At 42.4% G+C, this 21,921-nt stretch overlaps 2 protein-coding genes across 2 annotated transcripts in view; one reads left to right on the top strand and one right to left on the bottom strand.

Annotated features, from left to right (window-relative positions):
* Positions 1 to 14,267, top strand: part of LOC109877173 (cell migration-inducing and hyaluronan-binding protein-like) — a gene marked incomplete at its 5' end in the record, with an annotated part of 24,475 nt that extends 10,208 nt beyond the window's left edge. The window contains 7 exon segments of the mRNA XM_031819202.1: positions 283 to 494; positions 7,205 to 7,390; positions 8,767 to 8,971; positions 9,521 to 9,607; positions 9,700 to 9,857; positions 10,021 to 10,121; positions 12,285 to 14,267. Coding sequence (XP_031675062.1) covers positions 283 to 494; positions 7,205 to 7,390; positions 8,767 to 8,971; positions 9,521 to 9,607; positions 9,700 to 9,857; positions 10,021 to 10,121; positions 12,285 to 12,412 — 1,077 coding nt within the window.
* Positions 14,268 to 15,522: 1,255 nt separating this feature from the next.
* On the bottom strand, positions 15,523 to 21,379 carry mesd (mesoderm development LRP chaperone). The gene is made up of 3 exons (XM_020468728.2): positions 21,160 to 21,379; positions 20,304 to 20,536; positions 15,523 to 16,609 (listed from the first exon to the last, which is right to left on the bottom strand). The coding sequence occupies exons 1-3, from the start codon at positions 21,316 to 21,318 to the stop codon at positions 16,345 to 16,347; spliced, it is 657 nt and encodes a 218-aa protein (XP_020324317.1). The 5' UTR covers positions 21,319 to 21,379; the 3' UTR covers positions 15,523 to 16,344.
* Between the last annotated feature and the right edge of the window lie 542 nt (positions 21,380 to 21,921).

Genomic DNA, 21,921 nt, shown 5'->3' with positions numbered 1-21,921 from the left:
CACACACACACACACACCGTATCTTATACAAACACATACACACATGGGTACACAGTATGTACTCACACATTCTTTAAAATAAAGTGTTGGTTAAGTTTCCTCTCAAAGCTAACACACTAGGTTTTTGTGCAGTGTGACCTCATTTCCCCCTCATTTCACTCAATTTCTAATGTCTTCCAGATTAGTGAACATGTTCCTAGTCAAACACACTTGTGTGTTTGTGTGTGTGCTTGTGTCTGTATGCGTTTGTGAATTAATGTGTGTGTGTGTGTGGTCCCTCAGATCTACATACAGACACGTAACCCTGCCAGTCTGAACATGCAGATGGTAAAGGATGAGTACCCTGACAGACCCCTGACACTAGAGGGCGCTCTGGGCAAGAGGAAGCACTACCAGCAGTTCCAGCCCGTGGTCACCCTGGGTAAGGGCTACACTGTACACTGGGACCAGGCTGCTCCTGCAGAGATCACTGTGTGGCTCATCAACTTCAACAGGTTGGTAGTGGACTCAGAGAGACACACACACACGCACACACACACAGACAGACACACACACACACACACACACACACACACACACACACACACACACACACACACACACACACACACACACACACACACACACACACACACACACACACACACAGAAACAGAAACAGAGAGAGAGACTACACAGGTTGGTAGTGGACTCAGAGAGATACACACACCTGCAGACACACACACACATACACACACAGACAGAGAGAGAGACTACACAGGTTGGTAGTGGACTCAGAGAGATATAGACACACACACCTGCAGACACACACACACATACACACACAGACAGAGAGAGAGACTACACAGGTTGGTAGTGGACTCAGAGAGATATAGACACACACACCTGCAGACACACACACACATACACACACAGACAGAGAGAGAGACTACACAGGTTGGTAGTGGATGCAGAGAGACACACACAGACACACACACACATGCACCCTTCACCACGCACACTATTCACTTCCTTCTCCCAGCATTGTTTCAGCATCTGATCCAAAAAACTGTCCACATCATGGCACCACATCTTATGAGTCAACAATAACCCCAGTAACCCAAAGCCCCATCTCCTGACCATGTGGTCATATTAATAAAACCCATATCATCAAGTCACACCCTTGCCTTCCACGAACCCTATAACCCAAGGGACAGTGTGATACAGTAGTTTATGGTGGCTGTTTGTCTTAGCATATGACATCACCCCTGCCCAGCAAATATTCTTAAAATCATTGGCAGTCATTTGAATAGCAGAGGCATTGTAGTCATTTCAAGTGTGTTAGCTACTCCCTGGCCTGAGATTACCCCGAAAGGACTCGGAGGGAGGAACATACACTGTATTGTGGGATATGGGCATTCCCATTGGTTACATGCTGCTCTGGCGCCATCTATTGTTTGTGGAATGGAACTTCAGGTTCAACCATAAACTTTGCATGACATTTCACATTTGAAATCAAATCAAATTTTATTTGTCACATGCACCAAGTACAACAGGTGTAGATCTTACAGTGAAATGCTTACAAGCCCTTAACCAACAATGTACTTATAAGAAAAACAAGTGTTAAGAAATATTTACTAAAATAAACTTTAGTAAAAATAAGAAAATAGAAAAATAACAAATAATTGAATTAAGAGCAACTATAACATAACAGTAGTGTGGCTATATACAGGGGGGTACTGGTACAGAGTCAATGTGCGGGGGCACAGGTTAGTCGAGGTAACTGAGGTAATATGTAGTAAAAGTATAGTGCAAATAGTCTGGTTAACCATTTGATTAGCTGTTCAGGAGTCTTATGGCTTGGGAGTAGAAGCTGATAAGAAGCCTTTTGGACCTAGACTTGATGCTCTGGTACCGCTTGCCATGCGGTAGCAGAGAGAGCAGTCTATGACTGGGGTGGCTGGAGTCTTTGAGGGCCTTCCTCTGACATCGCCTGGTATAGAGGTCCTGGATGGCAAGAAGCTTGGCCTCAGTGATGTACTGGGCCGTACAGACTATCATCTGTGGTGCCTTGAGCGTCATTTAGCAGACGCTCTTATCCAATACCTTTTTCTACTGGTCCCCCTTGGGAATCGAACCCAGTTGCTGAAAATGCCATGCTCTACCAACTGAGCTACACAGGACTGCAGTCGTATTCACTCGTTTCTAGTTTCACTATCACCAAACGGAAGAAAGCTGACAAACAGAGAGACTAACCTGAACTTGTCCAATAAAGAACGGCAAAATGTTTTGTTACAGTGTGTTTACTAATTAATATGACCGGTGAGTGGGAGTAGTTGTTTACTAATTAATATGACCGGTGAGTGGGAGTAGTTGTTCACTAATTAATATCACCGGTGAGTGGGAGTAGTTGTTTACTAATTAATATGACCGGTGAGTGGGAGTAGTTGTTTACTAATTAATATGACCGGTGAGTGGGAGTAGTTGTTTACTAATTAATATGACCGGTGAGTGGGAGTAGTTGTTTACTAATTAATATGACCGGTGAGCGGGAGTAGTTGTTTACTAATTAATATGACCGGTGAGCGGGAGTAGTTGTTTACTAATTAATATGACCGGTGAGCGGGAGTAGTTGTTTACTAATTAATATGACCGGTGAGTGGGAGTAGTTGTTTACTAATTAATATGACCGGTGAGTGGGAGTAGTTGTTTACTAATTAATATGACCGGTGAGTGGGAGTAGTTGTTTACTAATTAATATGACCGGTGAGTGGGAGTAGTTGTTTACTAATTAATATGACCGGTGAGTGGGAGTAGTTGTTTACTAATTAATATGACCGGTGAGTGGGAGTAGTTGTTTACTAATTAATATGACCGGTGAGTGGGAGTAGTTGTTTACTAATTAATATGACCGGTGAGTGGGAGTAGTTGTTTACTAATTAATATGACCGGTGAGTGGGAGTAGTTGTTTACTAATTAATATGACCGGTGAGTGGGAGTAGTTGTTTACTAATTAATATGACCGGTGAGTGGGAGTAAATGTTTACTAATTAATATGACGGTGAGTGGGAGTAGTTGTTTACTAATTAATATGACCGGTGAGTGGGAGTAGTTGTTTACTAATTAATATGACCGGTGAGTGGGAGTAGTTGTTTACTAATTAATATGACCGGTGAGCGGGAGTAGTTGTTTACTAATTAATATGACCGGTGAGTGGGAGTAGTTGTTTACTAATTAATATGACCGGTGAGTGGGAGTAGTTGTTTACTAATTAATATGACCGGTGAGTGGGAGTAGTTGTTTACTAATTAATATGACCGGTGAGTGGGAGTAGTTGTTTACTAATTAATATGACCGGTGAGTGGGAGTAGTTGTTTCACTAATTAATATGACCGGTGAGTGGGAGTAGTTGTTTACTAATTAATATGACCGGTGAGTGGGAGTAGTTGTTTACTAATTAATATGACCGGTGAGTGGGAGTAGTTGTTTACTAAACGGGGGGTCGTTGTGTCACTAATTAATATGACCGGTGAGTGGGAGTAGTTGTTTACTAATTAATATGACCGGTGAGTGGGAGTAGTTGTTTACTAATTAATATGACCGGTGAGTGGGAGTAGTTGTTTACTAATTAATATGACCGGTGAGTGGGAGTAGTTGTTTACTAATTAATATGACCGGTGAGTGGGAGTAGTTGTTTACTAATTAATATGACCGGTGAGTGGGAGTAGTTGTTTACTAATTAATATGACCGGTGAGTGGGAGTAGTTGTTTACTAATTAATATGACCGGTGAGTGGGAGTAGTTGTTTACTAATTAATATGACCGGTGAGTGGGAGTAGTTGTTTACTAATTAATATGACCGGTGAGTGGGAGTAGTTGTTTACTAATTAATATGACCGGTGAGTGGGAGTAGTTGTTTACTAATTAATATGACCGGTGAGTGGGAGTAGTTGTTTACTAATTAATATGACCGGTGAGTGGGAGTAGTTGTTTACTAATTAATATGACCGGTGAGTGGGAGTAGTTGTTTACTAATTAATATGACCGGTGAGTGGGAGTAGTTGTTTACTAATTAATATGACCGGTGAGTGGGAGTAGTTGTTTACTAATTAATATGACCGGTGAGTGGGAGTAGTTGTTTACTAATTAATATGACCGGTGAGTGGGAGTAGTTGTTTACTAATTAATATGACCGGTGAGTGGGAGTAGTTGTTTTACTAATTAATATGACCGGTGAGTGGGAGTAGTTGTTTACTAATTAATATGACCGGTGAGTGGGAGTAGTTGTTTACTAATTAATATGACCGGTGAGTGGGAGTAGTTGTTTACTAATTAATATGACCGGTGAGTGGGAGTAGTTGTTTACTAATTAATATGACCGTGAGTGGGAGTAGTTGTTTACTAATTAATATGACCGGTGAGTGGGAGTAGTTGTTTACTAATTAATATGACCGGTGAGTGGGAGTAATTGTTTACTAATTAATATGACCGGTGAGTGGGAGTAGTGTTTACTAATTAATATGACCGGTGAGTGGGAGTAGTTGTTTACTAATTAATATGACCGGTGAGTGGGAGTAGTTGTTTACTAATTAATATGACGGTGAGTGGGAGTAGTTGTTTACTAATTAATATGACCGGTGAGTGGGAGTAGTTGTTTACTAATTAATATGACCGGTGAGTGGGAGTAGTTGTTTACTAATTAATATGACCGGTGAGTGGGAGTAGTTGTTTACTAATTAATATGACCGGTGAGTGGGAGTAGTTGTTTACTAATTAATATGACCGGTGAGTGGGAGTAGTTGTTTACTAATTAATATGACCGGTGAGTGGGAGTAGTTGTTTACTAATTAATATGACCGGTGAGTGGGAGTAGTTGTTTACTAATTAATATGACCGGTGAGTGGGAGTAGTTGTTTACTAATTAATATGACCGGTGAGTGGGAGTAGTTGTTTACTAATTAATATGACCGGTGAGTGGGAGTAGTTGTTTACTAATTAATATGACCGGTGAGTGGGAGTAGTTGTTTACTAATTAATATGACCGGTGAGTGGGAGTAGTTGTTTACTAATTAATATGACCGGTGAGTGGGAGTAGTTGTTTACTAATTAATATGACCGGTGAGTGGGAGTAGTTGTTTACTAATTAATATGACCGGTGAGTGGGAGTAGTTGTTTACTAATTAATATGACCGGTGAGTGGGAGTAGTTGTTTACTAATTAATATGACCGGTGAGTGGGAGTAGTTGTTTACTAATTAATATGACCGGTGAGTGGGAGTAGTTGTTTACTAATTAATATGACCGGTGAGCGGGAGTAGTTGTTTACTAATTAATATGACCGGTGAGCGGGAGTAGTTGTTTACTAATTAATATGACCGGTGAGCGGGAGTAGTTGTTTACTAATTAATATGACCGGTGAGTGGGAGTAGTTGTTTACTAATTAATATGACCGGTGAGTGGGAGTAGTTGTTTACTAATTAATATGACCGGTGAGCTGGGAGTAGTTGTTTACTAATTAATATGACCGGTGAGTGGGAGTAGTTGTTTACTAATTAATATGACCGGTGAGTGGGAGTAGTTGTTTACTAATTAATATGACCGGTGAGTGGGAGTAGTTGTTTACTAATTAATATGACCGGTGAGTGGGAGTAGTTGTTTACTAATTAATATGACCGGTGAGTGGGAGTAGTTGTTTACTAATTAATATGACCGGTGAGTGGGAGTAGTTGTTTACTAATTAATATGACCGGTGAGTGGGAGTAGTTGTTTACTAATTAATATGACCGGTGAGTGGGAGTAGTTGTTTACTAATTAATATGACCGGTGAGTGGGAGTAGTTGTTTACTAATTAATATGACCGGTGAGTGGGAGTAGTTGTTTACTAATTAATATGACCGGTGAGTGGGAGTAGTTGTTTACTCATTAATATGACCGGTGAGTGGGAGTAGTTGTTTACTAATTAATATGACCGGTGAGTGGGAGTAGTTGTTTACTCATTAATATGACCGGTGAGTGGGAGTAGTTTGTTTACTAATTAATATGACCGGTGAGTGGGAGTAGTTGTTTACTAATTAATATGACCGGTGAGTGGGAGTAGTTGTTTACTAATTAATATGACCGGTGAGTGGGAGTAGTTGTTTACTAATTAATATGACCGGTGAGCGGGAGTAGTTGTTTACTAATTAATATGACCGGTGAGCGGGAGTAGTTGTTTACTAATTAATATGACCGGTGAGCGGGAGTAGTTGTTTACTAATTAATATGACCGGTGAGTGGGAGTAGTTGTTTACTAATTAATATGACCGGTGAGTGGGAGTAGTTGTTTACTAATTAATATGACCGGTGAGTGGGAGTAGTTGTTTACTAATTAATATGACCGGTGAGTGGGAGTAGTTGTTCACTAATTAATATGACCGGTGAGTGGGAGTAGTTGTTCACTAATTAATATGACCGGTGAGTGGGAGTAGTTGTTTACTAATTAATATGACCGGTGAGTGGGAGTAGTTGTTCACTAATTAATATGACCGGTGAGTGGGAGTAGTTGTTTACTAATTAATATGACCGGTGAGTGGGAGTAGTTGTTTACTAATTAATATGACCGGTGAGCGGAATAGTTGTTTACTAATTAATATGACCGGTGAGCGGGAGTAGTTGTTTACTAATTAATATGACCGGTGAGTGGGAGTAGTTGTTTACTAATTAATATGACCGGTGAGTGGGAGTAGTTGTTTACTAATTAATATGACCGGTGAGTGGGAGTAGTTGTTTACTAATTAATATGACCGGTGAGTGGGAGTAGTTGTTTACTAATTAATATGACCGGTGAGTGGGAGTAGTTGTTTACTAATTAATATGACCGGTGAGTGGGAGTAGTTGTTTACTAATTAATATGACCGGTGAGTGGGAGTAGTTGTTTACTAATTAATATGACCGGTGAGTGGGAGTAGTTGTTTACTAATTAATATGACCGGTGAGTGGGAGTAGTTGTTTACTAATTAATATGACCGGTGAGTGGGAGTAGTTGTTTACTAATTAATATGACCGGTGAGTGGGAGTAGTTGTTTACTAATTAATATGACCGGTGAGTGGGAGTAGTTGTTTACTAATTAATATGACCGGTGAGTGGGAGTAGTTGTTTAGCCCATCTCAGTGCTGGGCTGCCTCCTGTAACATGTCATTTTTGATATCATGGATTAACTGTGTGTCTGTCTGTGTGTGTGTTCCAGGAACGACTGGATCAACGTGGGCTTCTGCTACCCGCCAGGCACCACCTTCACCATCATCTCGGACATCCACAACCGGCTGACCAAGCAGACAAGGAAGACCGGTGTGTTCAAGAGGACCACACAGAGAGACAAGATCAACCAGTCTCACCTGTCCCGAGGCTATTACTACTGGGAGGAAGATACCGGGTGAGGAGGGTGGGAGGTAGGGAGGGAGGGGGGAGAGAAGAGGGAGGGAGAGACTGGAGAGAGAGGGTGAGGAGGGAGAGAGAGGAGAATGTGTAGTAGATGAGTACAGTAGGTAGTCTCCCCTGTCTCTCTCTCAGCCTGCTGTTTCTCCCAGTGAATCCTTATTAACTCTTAGTCTCCCCTGTCTCCCTCTCAGCCTGCTGTTTCTCCCAGTGAATCCTTATTAACTCTTAGTCTCCCCTGTCTCCCTCTCAGCCTGCTGTTTGTCCCAGTGGATCCTTATTAACTCTTAGTCTCCCCTGTCTCCCTCTCAGCCTGCTGTTTCTCCCAGTGAATCCTTATTAACTCTTAGTCTCCTCTGTCTCCCTCTCAGCCTGCTGTTTGTCCCAGTGAATCCTTATTAACTCTTAGTATCCCCTTTCTCTCTCTCAGCCTGCTGTTTCTCCCAGTGAATCCTTATTAACTCTTAGTCTCCCCTGTCTCCCTCTCAGCCTGCTGTTTGTCCCAGTGAATCCTTATTAACTCTTAGTCTCCCCTGTCTCCCTCTCAGCCTGCTGTTTCTCCCAGTGAATCCTTATTAACTATTAGTCTCCCCTGTCTCCCTCTCAGCCTGCTGTTTGTCCCAGTGAATCCTTATTAACTCTTAGTCTCCCCTGTCTCCCTCTCAGCCTGCTGTTTGTCCCAGTGAATCCTTATTAACTCTTAGTCTCGCCTGTCTCCCTCTCAGCCTGCTGTTTCTCCCAGTGAATCCTTATTAACTCTTAGTCTCCCCTGTCTCCCTCTCAGCCTGCTGTTACTCCCAGTGAATCCTTATTAACTCTTAGTCTCCCCTGTCTCCCTCTCAGCCTGCTGTTTCTCCCAGTGAATCCTTATTAACTCTTAGTCTCCCCTGTCTCCCTCTCAGCCTGCTGTTTCTCCCAGTGAATCCTTATTAACTCTTAGTCTCCTCTGTCTCCCTCTCAGCCTGCTGTTTCTCCCAGTGAATCCTTATTAACTCTTAGTCTCCCCTGTCTCCCTCTCAGCCTGCTGTTTCTCCCAGTGAATCCTTATTAACTCTTAGTCTCCCCTGTCTCTCTCTCAGCCTGCTGTTTGTCCCAGTGAATCCTTATTAACTCTTAGTCTCCCCTGTCTCCCTCTCAGCCTGCTGTTTGTCCCAGTGAATCCTTATTAACTCTTAGTCTCCCCTGTCTCTCTCTCAGCCTGCTGTTTCTCCCAGTGAATCCTTATTAACTCTTAGTCTCCCCTGTCTCCCTCTCAGCCTGCTGTTTCTCCCAGTGAATCCTTATTAACTCTTAGTCTCCTCTGTCTCCCTCTCAGCCTGCTGTTTCTCCCAGTGAATCCTTATTAACTCTTAGTCTCCTCTGTCTCCCTCTCAGCCTGCTGTTCCTCCGAGTGAAGGCCCACAATGAGAAGGAGGACTTTGCCTTCTGTTCAGTGAAGGGTTGTGAGAGGGTTAAAATCACAGCCGTTATCCCTAAGGGAAGCGGCCCCAGTGACTGCATGACACAGGCCTACCCCCTGCACGCAGAGATGCCCATCGTAGATGTGCCCATGCCAAGGAAACTGCCCAGCGCCAAGCTGGTGAGGACAGCGCTCAGTCTGTTGGTCACAAGTGGCACTGTGCATCGTTTTCTAAAATAGTTAATCAAACACTTATTTAAACTGTTTATTACTGATTCGTAGTATTCATAGTACTAGTACATAGCATTCTAATAACACTAGTTCCTATTATTCATAGTATATTCACCGTGTTTGAAACCCTTTACAACCTCTCTATATAGTGTTACAGATACAGTCATGCAAAGAAAGAGAAGAAAGAGTCTTGGCATCTCATCAATAAATCTCTGCAGCAGTGTTGAGGACAGGATGGATATTTCTATACCAGTATCGGTCACTTAAGATCTCACTCTCACTCTCTCTCTTTCCTCTCATCTATCTCTCTCTCTCTCTCCATCTCTCTCTCTATCTATCTATCTATCTATCTCTCGCTCTCTTTCTTCTTCTCCTCCCTCTCTCTCTCGCTCTCTTTCTTCCTCTCTCTCTCTCTCTCTCTCTCTCTCTCTCTCTCTCTCTCTCTCTCTCTTTCTCTCTCTCTCTCTCTCTCTCTATTTCTCTCTCTCTCCTCTACAGCGCACCACAGACCACTTCCTGGAGGTCAAGCTGGAGTCCTACAACACACGCTTCTTCCACATCAAGGAGGACTTCGCCTACACAGAGGTGTGTGTGTGTGTGTGTTTGCTTTCTCTGTGTGTAAAAAGTTATTCAATAATGTCATGATTGGTTGATTGGATGTTGTGGTTGCCGGGCAGGTTAACGGCAGGAAGTTGTACCAGCCAGATGATGGGGTGCAGCTGACGGTGATGGACGGCCATGACGGGAGACTGGTGGAGAGCAAAGGCTTCAGGAACTCCATACTGCAGGGTGTACCTGCCCAGATAGAGAGCTATGTTAACAACCTGACAGACCAGTAAGAACACACACACACACACACACTAACTTTTTCAAGTTAGAATGGGAAGACACTGAGTTGAACAAAGTTAACTCTCTCTTCTCCCTGCCTCCTCTTCTCCATCCCCCATCTCTCTTTCACTTCTGTCTCTTTCTCCCTCACTCTCTCTTTCTCTCTCTAGCTCTATCGTCATAATAACGTCTAAGGGTCGCCTGGTAACTCGGGGCCCCTGGACCAGAATACTGGAAATCCTCGGGGCTGACAAGACCCTCAAGTTAAGAGGTAACTAACTAACTACTATAGCACCTTAGAGGTGACCAAACCCTCATGTTGAGAGGTAACTAACTAACTACTGTAGCACCTTAGAGGTGACCAAACCCTCATGTTGAGAGGTAACTAACTAACTACTGTAGCTCCTTAGAGGTGACCAAACCCTCATGTTGAGAGGTAACTAACTAACTACTGTAGCACCTTAGAGGTGACCAAACCCTCATGTTGAGGTAACTAACTAACTAACTAACTACTGTAGCTCCTTAGAGCTGACCAAACCCTCATGTTGAGAGGTAACTAACTAACTACTGTAGCACCTTAGAGGTGACCAAACCCTCATGTTGAGAGGTAACTAACTAACTACTGTAGCACCTTAGAGGTGACAAAACCCTCATGTTGAGAGGTAACTAACTAACTACTGTAGCTCCTTAGAGGTGACCAAACCCTCATGTTGAGAGGTAACTAACTAACTAACTAACTAACTAACTACTGTAGCTCCTTAGAGCTGACCAAACCCTCATGTTGAGAGGTAACTAACTAACTACTGTAGCTCCTTAGAGGTGATCAAACCCTCATGTTGAGAGGTAACTAACTAACTAACTAACTAACTAACTAACTACTGTAGCTCCTTAGAGCTGACCAAACCCTCATGTTGAGAGGTAACTAACTAACTACTGTAGCACCTTAGAGGTGACCAAACCCTCATGTTGAGAGGTAACTAACTAACTACTGTAGCTCCTTAGAGGTGACCAAACCCTCATGTTGAGAGGTAACTAACTAACTAACTACTGTAGCTCCTTAGAGGTGACCAAACCCTCATGTTGAGAGGTAACTAACTAACTACTGTAGCTCCTTAGAGGTGACCAAACCCTCATGTTGAGAGGTAACTAACTAACTACTGTAGCTCCTTAGAGGTGACCAAACCCTCATGTTGAGAGGTAACTAACTAACTACTGTAGCTCCTTAGAGGTGACCAAACCCTCATGTTGAGGAGTAACAGGTCTGGCCTGGCTCAACAATTATTTATTTATTGGAATTAAAAGGCTCTATCTGAAAAAAAAGGATTCTGAGATGATTCGTTTTGTAGTTCCGAACCCTCATTGGTTTGAGTTTTGTGAGCAATTTGTAACTTGCTTTTTAACTTAACAAGGTGAATCAGGGTGTTTAGGAGAAGGATGTGTTAATAACTCAGTTTTGAGAAAAATGCAGATAGAACCATTATAATCCCAAATTCTCGATTTGTAGGAATAGTTCCTATCGGAGATTTCAACCAACACACAGTAGAGGGTGCTATACTGTTGTGAATCAGGAACTAATGTTTTGCAAACCGTGTTGAATGTTAAACTGGTGCTGTTTGCTTATCAAATACAGTAAGACAACTTATTAAAGGTGTATTCATTGATTCAAAATGATCTGGCTTGTAATGATGGTCAGTGTTTAGTGTTCAGGGCTGACAGTGTTTCACATACATCTCTCATAAATGCTGATTCATAGTAAGTAGCCATGTAATAAAGTGTGTGTGTGTGTGTGTGTGTGTGTGTGTGTGTGTGTGTGTGTGTGTGTGTGTGTGTGTGTGTGTGTGTGTGTGTGTGTGTGTGTGTGTGTGTGTGTGTGTGTGTGTGTGTGTGTGTGTGTGTGTGTGTGTGTGTGTGTGTGTGTGCCAGAGCAGCAGGGTCCTTCCTCTCCTCCCTCCATACTTAACCCCTCTCCCCTTCAAGTCACTTGACACAACCCACGTTTTGGAATTCAGAAATCCTTCTCCAAATTCTGATTCTAATTTTAGATCACACAGTACATTGTACTAAATAGATTCTACACCCCTAGACATCCCGGAGCAGGCTGCGGGACACATTTTTCTCACTGTGGGGTGTAATTCCAGAGACGACAAATGGTCTATTTGTGTAGACGCCTCAGTGGTATGCACAGTGTTGGAGAATGGAGGAGGAGGACTGCTAGCTAGCTCGCTTTGTCTTTCTTTCTCCCTCCTCTTTCCCCTGTTTCTTCCCCCTCTCCCTTTTCCCGCTCGATCCTTCTAGGAATGTTTTGGGGGTGATTTTTGTGTTATTTGTTGTTGTTTGTATCTTGTATTTATTGTGGAGAGAGAAATAGTTGTGTATACTCAGAATGTGAGCTGCTGACATTGAGTCAGCGTTTCTTGATTTCTCTGTGTTTCAGACAAGCTAACGTTTGTAGGCTTCAAGGGCACTTTTCGACCTGACTGGGTCCGTATGGAGGTGAATGAGGAGAGAGCTAAGATCCATCAAGTCCTCCCTATCCCTGTGGTCAAGAAGATTAAGCTATGAAGGAGAGAGGAGAGGAATAACTAGGTGTAGTGGGGGGCACACACGAAACTACACCTCCCACACAACACACACACACTGCCCCTAGGGCTGGAGTAGGTGAAAGTTGTTCCTATAACTACTGGTCCAAGATCAGATGTTTTTCACCACTAAAGATTAATTAAGGTAATCTGATCCTAGATCTGTGGTTAGGGACGGTTTCAGCCCGGTGCTACAGAGTGTGGGCCGGCCAATCAAACGCATGCGTTTTTCTGTCACCTATCAACTTTCCCGCCATGCAGGTCTCTGTTTATGTGACAATGTTGACTATGTGAGTGATTCGACTGTATTGTTCGTTTGACTATACTTGACTTTTAAAACGCGAGAAGAGAGAAAAAATGACCAACAAATATTCCTTGTTTTTCATCCTACTCAGAGACAGATTTCCTCAATGTTTGCACCTGTGTTTTCCAGTGGGAAGTTAACGTTGTTTAACACAATAGAACAGAAATGTAGACCAATGAAGTAGAAGTGAGAGAGAGATTACGTGACTTTTAAAGTAGAACCAAAAGGTAAATTACAGGTTAAAGGTCCAGTGTGGTCAAAAACGTGATTTTACAGTATTTTATATATATTTCCACACTGAGGTTGGAATAATACTGTGAAATGATGATAATGCCTTTTTAGTGTGAGAGCTGTTTGAAAAGACCACCTGAAATTTCAGCCTGTTTTGGTGGGATGGAGTTTTGGCCTGCCTGGTGACATCACCATTAGTTAATAGACCAATAACGAAGAGAGTTACAAACCAGTTACAAAACTCTCTGCCAATTACAGCTAGACCACACCCAGCCAGTCCTAGCTAAATCCTTGCTTCAGAAATTGCTCTTTGTTAAGAAGCTATTTGTATTACTTTTTGACCATTTTAATTCAAAACAATCACTTAATTGTTACCCAGAAATGATTTGATATTGTGGTAAAAACAGGTGCATTGGGCCTTTTTAAGATGAACATAAAAAACTTTTAGGTACATTATGAGATATATTTACCCTTCTGCTGGATAAAAAGCAGGTGCAGACATTTAGTCCATCTGTCCGGAAGATTCCATTCCAGAGAAGCTGTTTCCCTGTGTTTTATGTGAGGGCTCTAGATCGCTTACTTGATATCGTGTAATGTTTGGTTTCATATAACTGTTCATATCAACGTTTGTGGTCCATCGGTCCATTTTATTAAACATACCAGTATGTAAAGAACCCCCAAAATGATCCTGAATATATCCAAGGACATTTTTTTGGTCACTTCTAAAGTGCTATCTGGTCTTAGACAATACTCCCAAATCAAAACTTTAAATGTTATTTAAGCAATTTATATATTGATTATAAATTGGCGATTTTTCTTCAAATCTGGCAAGAATCAGATACATGTTTCCCTTTGCCCGAAATAGCTGGTCTTTTTTCGGACGTGATAGTTGTTAATGTTTTGTATGTTTAAATGTGTTTTTAAAAATTCCACAGATTGATAACAGAGATATATTTTATACTTATTTATTGTACAGACATAATTGAACAAAATCTACAAGGGACATCTTTTGAGTTGTATTGTATTCTGGTCCTGAATTGTATGTAAGAATAATAATACTATAACATTTAAAACAATCCTACTAAACACTGCTATGGCATAATATCATCCTAGTTACCGCAATGTTTTGTTTTAACCCTACACTAAATGGATGTGATGTATTATACATGACTTGGGCTTGTAAAGTAATTCAATCTCATGACTTAAAATCTTTGAATGACTTTTGTACATAAATAAATGAATAAGTGAATTTATAAGCCTGTGTGTGTGAACCTCAATAAAGACTTTCTGCACAGAAACACCAGTTAACGTTGCAGTAATACATTTCTCATGTTCTACTACCTGTTATCCAATTATTGTTTGAACCAAAAAACACATCAGTTCCACATTTCCACCATTAGCCTACACATTTGAACAGACACTTTGGTTTGGGGTTGTCCCAAATGGCACCCTATTCCCAATGAGCCCTGGTCAAAAGTAGTGCACTAGGTAACAGGGTGCCATTTGGGATGCTATCCTAGCAGCATTATTGGAGAAGTTAATGGGCTCTGCAGGTTGGAATTACTATCAGCAAGGGGCAATGGTTGGCTCCAGCCCCGTTGGTTCTCATGTGCTGGTTCCTTTGTGTGCGTGTGTGAGCACAGCGTAAAGGGTGTGGCTCCCAGGCCCATTATAAATCATTGTGGAATGCTGAGCTATGCTCACATGCTGAGAGAGAGAGAGAGCGCTAGAGAGGACTAGTTAAGTGGAGGCCTCCAGCTCTGGACCTCAGTAACCCTCTAAAACTGTAAAACATCACAAGGCTGGGGCTCTGTTGGCTTACATAAAGGAAAAAATCAGACGCCCAACAATACAATACAAACAATACAAACAGAATGTTTCTTGGTTATAGCAGGTTAATGCTGAACTGATTGAATCCAGCCCAAGTATTAAATCAGAACAATACAAACAGAATGTTTCTTGGTTATAGCAGGTTAATGCTGAACTGATTGAATCCAGCCCAAGTATTAAATCAGAACAATACAAACAGAATGTTTCTTGGTTATAGCAGGTTAATGCTGAACTGATTGAATCTAGGCTTAACACCATTATTTCCAGTCCACCTGCGTTTAGACATGCCAGACGGGATATACAGAACATGACAATACAAATCCCAACACAGTTGAAGTCTGTAGGGACAGGCGTGGCGTAGAGTCCACCGCGTTATGGGGCTATGAGTCTGTAGGGACAGGCAGTCATGTTGAGTCCACCACGTTATGGCGCTATCTGCCTGTCCCTACAGACTGATAGCCCATTAACACAGTGGACTCAACATGACTATCAGTCTGTAGGGACAGGCAGAATCATGTTGAGTCCACCACATTATGGGGCTATGAGTCTGTAAGGACAGGCAGATAGCCTCATAATGCAGTGGACTCAACATTTGTTGCTCCTTCCAAGACTAATTTGTTCACCCCCCCACCTTCAGGGATGTGGTAAATAGTAAAAGAGGAGTAGAGGGAATGTCTCCGTTCACACATATTACTACCCCAAAAAGCAACCCATTAACTTAACAGGACTGACAAAGAAAATCATTTTATTCTGTCATTTATTGAAGATCCATGTACAACGTGACCACTGCAATTGTATGTTACAAGTCAATACTGAACTCAACTGTATTATTGAAGGTGAATACAAGAAATCAACAATCAAAAAGAATCAGTCATCTATGTGTGCGTCCCAAATAGAACTCATTACCTGTGTAGTGCAGTACTAAATCAGTGGTTTTGGCACAGGTAGGAAAATCAGTTTGTGCTCAAATAATTTCCTGTATTACTTATGTTTTATTGGAATAATGAAATACAATGCCTCTAACAAATGTACTGGAAAACAATGACAATATTGACAGTGCTTCAATGTCATATTGAAGCACTGGTTGGATTCAGAAATTGTTTCAAAATAAAAAATGTCACATTGTAAAAGAGACAAGTCATCGACAAGCCATACAAACATTTTGACCTTCAGACTCAGTGACAGGTGTGTAAAATAAACCATAAACCTCAAAGCTACACTAACATCTGCTCTGAGGTCAGTCATTGACCCTGACTTTAATAGGTTTGAAAGAGTACACAGTGCCACAAACTGTCTTGTGCCGAGTCACCGTTGAACCTCTCTCCAAGTCCCTTCCCCTAGCCTCTACCACCTCAGTGTCTGCAGATCTGTAGCAGCTCCATAAAGCCTGATTGAAAGGCTAGGTAGTAGTCAGACGCATCTTTCTTCTACCCATTGGCCTCAGATCTGCAAATACTAAAGTAAAAGAAGCTAGGTGATGTTGCTGGTCTGGACGGGTCTTGTGATTGTTCTGCCAATCCCATCTCATCTCTCTCTCCATCATCAGCCAATCACAGTTCAACCTTGTCTTTACTCGCTCTGTTGCCGTCCAGGTCGGGTTTCTTGCCCTCCGACTTCTTCTTGCCCTTCTTTTTGGTGTTCACTTCGTTCTGCTGCTTGGCGCTGTCATCTTTCTTGGCGGCCTTCCCGGGGAACACCTGGCCTTCCACGGTGACCTCGGCGCAGCGCTCCTGGGCCACCAGGAAGTCCTTGACCTCCCACGCGAAGCTGCCATCTCGCAGCATGAAGATGACCCGGTTGGAGCCCACCACAAACCTACAGTACAAGGGGAGAGGAGGGACAACATGGGACATTAGCCTAAGTCTAAAGTTTGGGAATAAAGAAACCTGCAAAAACAACATTTATTTTTTACAATAATGAACTAATCTACTGTCAACATTTTGTTTGGTTACGTAGAGTATTAGTGTACTTTGTTCAGGGTTGCAAAGGGTTGGAAACTTTACGGGGAATATCCATGGGAAGTTTGCTTCAATTCATCAAAATGTTAGCTTATAACAGTGAACCTTTTTTTGTGGGATACACAAGGCAATTCTAGGTTGTGTGGCATATTTTGGTTAAAATATCCCCAATTCAATGGAATTGCAACCCTCTGCATGCACAGTGCATTCTCCCATCACATGTACAGCTGATTCTCAAGATCTTGCAAACTAATGACATGCTATTGAGCCCACACTACTAGACTGTCTGACCCAAGGACTACAGTTGAAATCGGATGTTTACATACACCTTAGTTTAAAATGTACACTGCTCAAAAAAATAAAGGGAACACTAAAATAACACATCCTAGATCTGAATGAATGAAATATTCTTATTAAATACTTTTTTCTTTACATAGTTGAATGTGCTGACAACAAAATCACACAGAACTTATCAATGGAAATCAAATTTTTCAACCCATGGAGGTCTGGATTTGGAGTCACACACTACAGGCTGATCCAACATTGATGTAATGTCTTTAAAACAAGTCAAAATGAGGCGCAGTAGTGTGTTTGGCCTCCACGTGCCTGTATGACCTCCCTACAACGCCTGGGCATGCTCCTGATGAGGTGGCGGATGGTCTCCTGAGGGATCTCCTCCCAGACCTGGACTAAAGCATCCGCCAACTCCTGGACAGTCTGTGGTGCAACGTGGCATTGGTGGATGGAGCGAGACATGATGTCTCAGATGTGCTCAATTGGATTCAGGTCTGGGGAACGGGCGGGCCAGTCCATAGCATCAATGCCTTCCTCTTGCAGGAACTGCTGACACACTCCAGCCACATGAGGTCTAGCATTTTCTTGCATTAGGAGGAACCCAGGGCCAACCGCACCAGCATATGGTCTCACAAGGGGTCTGAGGATCTCATCTCGGTACCTAATGGCAGTCAGGCTACCTCTGGTGAGCACATGGAGGACTGAGCGGCCCCCCAAAGAAATGCCACCCCACACCATGACTGACCCACCGCCAAACAGGTCATGCTGGAGGATGTTGCAGGCAGCAGAACGTTCTCCACGGCATCTCCAGACTGTCACATGTGCTCAGTGTGAACCTGCTTTCATCTGTGAAGAGCACAGGGCACCAGTGGCGAATTTGCCAAACGAAAAAAGCCCTGCATGGTGTTGGGCTGTAAGCACAACCCCCACCTGTGGACGTCGGGCCCTCATACCACCCTCATGGAGTCTGTTTCTGACCGTTTGAGCAGACACATGCACATTTGTGGCCTGCTGGAGGTCATTTAGCAGGGCTCTGGCAGTGCTCCTCCTGCTCCTCCTTGCACAAAGACGGAGGTAGCGGTCCTGCTGCTGGGTTGTTGCCCTCCTACGGCCTCCTCCACGTCTCCTGATGTACTGGCCTGTCTCCTGGTAGCGCCTCCATGCTCTGGACACTACGCTGACAGACACAGCAAACCTTCTTGCCACAGCTCGCAGTGATGTGCCATCCTGGATGAGCTGCACTACCTGAGCCACTTGTGTGGGTTGTAGACTCCGTCTCATGCTACCACTAGAGTGAAAGCACCGCCAGCATTCAAAAGTGACCAAAACATCAGCCAGGAAGCATAGGAACTGAGAAGTGGTCTGTGGTCCCCACCTGCAGAACCACTCCTTTATTGGGTGTGTCTTGCTAATTGCCTATAATTTCCACCTGTTGTCTATTCCATTTGCACACAGCATGTGAAATGTATTGTCAATCAGTGTTGCTTCCTAAGTGGACAGTTTGATTTCACAGAAGTGTGATTGACTTGGAGTTACATTGTGTTGTTTAAGTGTTCCCTTTATTTTTTGAGCAGTGTATTTGGCTCAGTTTTTCACAATTCCTGACATTTAATCCAAGTAAGAATTCCCTGTCTTAAGTCAGTTAGGATCACTTTATTTTAAGAATATGAAATGTCTGAATAATAGTAGAGAATGATTTAGTTCAGCTTTTATTTCTTTCATCACGTTCCCAGTGGGTCAGAAGTTTACATACACTCAATTAGTATTTGGTAGCATTGCCTTTAAATAGTTTAACTTGGGTTAAATGTTTTGGGTAGCCTTCCACAATAAGTTGGGTGAATTTTGGCCCATTCCTCCTGATAGAGCTGGTGTAACTGAGTCAGGTTTGTAGGCCTCCTTGCTCGCACACACTTTTTCAGTTCTGCCCACAAATTTTCTATAGGATTGAGGTCAGGGCTTTGTGATGGCCACTCCATTTTGTACCAACTTTGGAAGTATGCTTGGGGTCATAGTCCATTTGGAAGACCCATTTGCAACCAAGCTTTAACTTCCTGACTGATGTCTTGAGATGTTGCTTCAATATATCCACATTATATTCCGTGATGCCATCTATTTTGTGAAGTGCACCAGTCCCTCCTGCAGCAAAGCACCCCCACAACATGATGCTGCCACCCCTGTGCTTCACGTTTGGGATGGTGTTCTTTGGCTTGCAAGCGTCCCCTCTTTTTCTCCAAACATAACGATGGTCATTATGGCCAAACAGTTCTATTTTTATTTCATCAGACAAGAGGACATTTCTCCAAAAAGTACAATCTTTGTCCCCATGTCAAGTTGCAAACCGTAGTCTGGCTTTTTTAAGATGGTTTTGGAGTAGTGGCTTCTTCCTCGCTGTGTGGCCTTTCAGGTTATGCCGATATAGGACTCATTTTACTGTGGATATAGATAAGTTTGTACCTGTTTCGTCCAACATCTTCACAAGGTCCTTTGCGGTTGTTCTGGGATTGATTTGCACTTTTCGCACCAAAGTACGTTCATCTCTAGAAGACAGACATCTCTGAGCGGTATGATGGCTGCATGGTCCCATGGTGTTTATACTTGCCTACTATTGTTTGTACAGATGAACGTGGTACCTTCAGGCATTTGGAAATTGCTCCCAAGGATGAACCAGACTTGTGGAGGTCTACAATTTTTTTCTGAGGACTTGGCTGATTTCTATTGATTTTCCCATGATGTCAAGCAAAGAGGCACTGAGTTTGAAGGTAGGCCTTGAAATACATCCACTGGTACACCTCCAATTGAGTCAAATGATGTCAATTAGCCTATCAGAAACTTCTAAAACCATGACATTATGGAATTTTCCAAGCTGTTTAAAAGGCACAGTCAACTTAGTGTATGTAAACTTCTGACCCACTGGAATTGTGATACAGTGAATTATAAATGATCTGTCTGTAAACAATTGTTGGAAAAATTACTTGTGTCATGCACAAAGCAGATTGCCCAAACTATAGTTTGTTAACAAGAAATTTGTGGAGTGGTTCAAAAATGAGTTTTCATGACTCCAACCTAAGTGTATGGAAACTTCTGACTTCAACTGTACATGCTTTCTGGTAAGTTGATTACATTGCTGGGTGGGGTGAATATATTTGATATGACATACATTAGTTTTTGTTAACTAGTAAATAGTAGCCTACAGAAACGTGTTTTAATCATTTCTAACTTGTTAACAATTTATGCATTAGACTAAAGTATAGGCCTACCTCTGAATGTCAAAATTGGCATTGAAGAGGCTGCTCTGCCACAGACTGGTCACCTCCTCAGTTTCCTTCTCCGTAGGCTCTCCCTCCACCGTGGCAAACACCATCAGAGTTTTTCCCTTCTTCGACATCTTCAGCAGCTCCTCAGGCTTGGAAGCATCCATCTTGGAAAAGTCGATAGGCGGGGGGGACCGTCTGTGCTCAGGGAGGTCGCCCTCCTCGATGTCATCGTCTTTCTGAAAGAAGTGGGGAGGAAGAGATATGACTGAGTTCTAGCTATTACACAATGAATGATATCATTGACTACAAGTACTTCAGTAATGCAACAGCAAAGCTATTCATTCAAATAGGAGCAATAGTAAATTGGCTATCCTAATTAACTAGTTAGCTAGATAGACAAAGAAAGTTTGGTGTGGAGAGCATTGCTTGCTGTTTGGGGTTTTAGGCTGGGTTTCTGTATAGCACTGTGACATCTGCTGATACATTCGATTGATGGATGAATACCCAGCTGCAAAGAATATATCACGTGAAACAGGATGAGTTCCTGGTTAGCTAGCTAGTTCACTCATTAACCAACCAATTAGCTAACTTAGCAGGTCAAGGTTAGCTAGTTACATTATATAATACAATGGACTATAGCTATGATGCTGCATGACAGCTATACCTTATCAGGAAGGAGCAATAGTTTGGGGCTAGTAGCTATCTAGCAAGCTACGAAGATCATTGTGATCAGACGGGGATTATGTTGGGCACGTTAGTTAGCTAGCTTCTGATTAGCCATTTAGTTAGCCGAGTTGCTAGCCAGCTGTCTGAGTAACTGAAAAGCAGCTATTAACCGAATTAAAAACGTGTTGTTTACCTCCCATTCTTCCAAAAGCCGTGCCATATCAGCATCATTGTAATCTCGGATATCTTTCTTCTTCTTGGGCTTGTTATTTTGACCGTCCGTTGCTAAAATACATATCAAATACGTACAGAGCAAAAGCACAGCACATCCCCACCTGAAGTCCGCCGCCATGCTTACAGATGGTGAACGGTGATTGGCTGAGAGTCTTTCTTCGGAGGACGTGACGAAGGAAAGGGGAATTGGTTACAATAAAATCACGTATATAAACCCTGGATTGCTACTGCTATAGAGAGGTTGGTTGTTTAGCAACAAAACCGACGTGTGCTCAGCTATGGGGCAAAACAGACTTGGCTTAGATTGTTGAAACATGTCATCTATATATAGTCAATATTTATTGAAAACATAAATGCATTTGCACAATGAGCACTTGTTGTCTCAGTAGCTATGCGTGGGTAAAATCACTGGGAAAGCCAAGCCAGATTTTAAAAAAGTATTACAACCTATGTTGTGATAATTGTGTTGTTTACTCTATAAATCCTGTTAGTTCATATGCCTTGCCGCTGTGATATATAAGCCTAAGGCCGAGACAATAACAATGGACAACGACAAAATTAATTCAACTACACCTTTGTTTCGTCACACAACCGGAGAGCAACCTCTGTCCTGTGAAGTCCACAAACATATTGCATCTAACAAACTAACATGATTTACAGCATGGTCAAGCAAGTTACAGTTTCCATCATTTTCAGACTACTAAACAACTACTGATTTAGA

Source organism: Oncorhynchus kisutch, unplaced genomic scaffold, assembly GCF_002021735.2.
Source record: "Oncorhynchus kisutch isolate 150728-3 unplaced genomic scaffold, Okis_V2 scaffold1950, whole genome shotgun sequence".
Classification (NCBI taxonomy): Eukaryota; Metazoa; Chordata; class Actinopteri; order Salmoniformes; family Salmonidae; genus Oncorhynchus; species Oncorhynchus kisutch.
The sequence above is the reverse complement of the archived record's forward strand: the minus strand, read 5'-3'. Positions and strand labels throughout refer to the sequence as shown.

Coding starts and splice junctions, on each gene's coding strand:
- mesd (XM_020468728.2), bottom strand. CDS start 21,318: ATGGCGGCGGACTTCAGGTGGGGATGTGCTGTGCTTTTGCTCTGTACG. Junction 20,537..21,159: donor GGCTTTTGGAAGAATGGGAG/GTAAACAACACG, acceptor CACTTCTTTCAG/AAAGACGATGACATCGAGGA. Junction 16,610..20,303: donor GCCAATTTTGACATTCAGAG/GTAGGCCTATAC, acceptor CTTGTACTGTAG/GTTTGTGGTGGGCTCCAACC.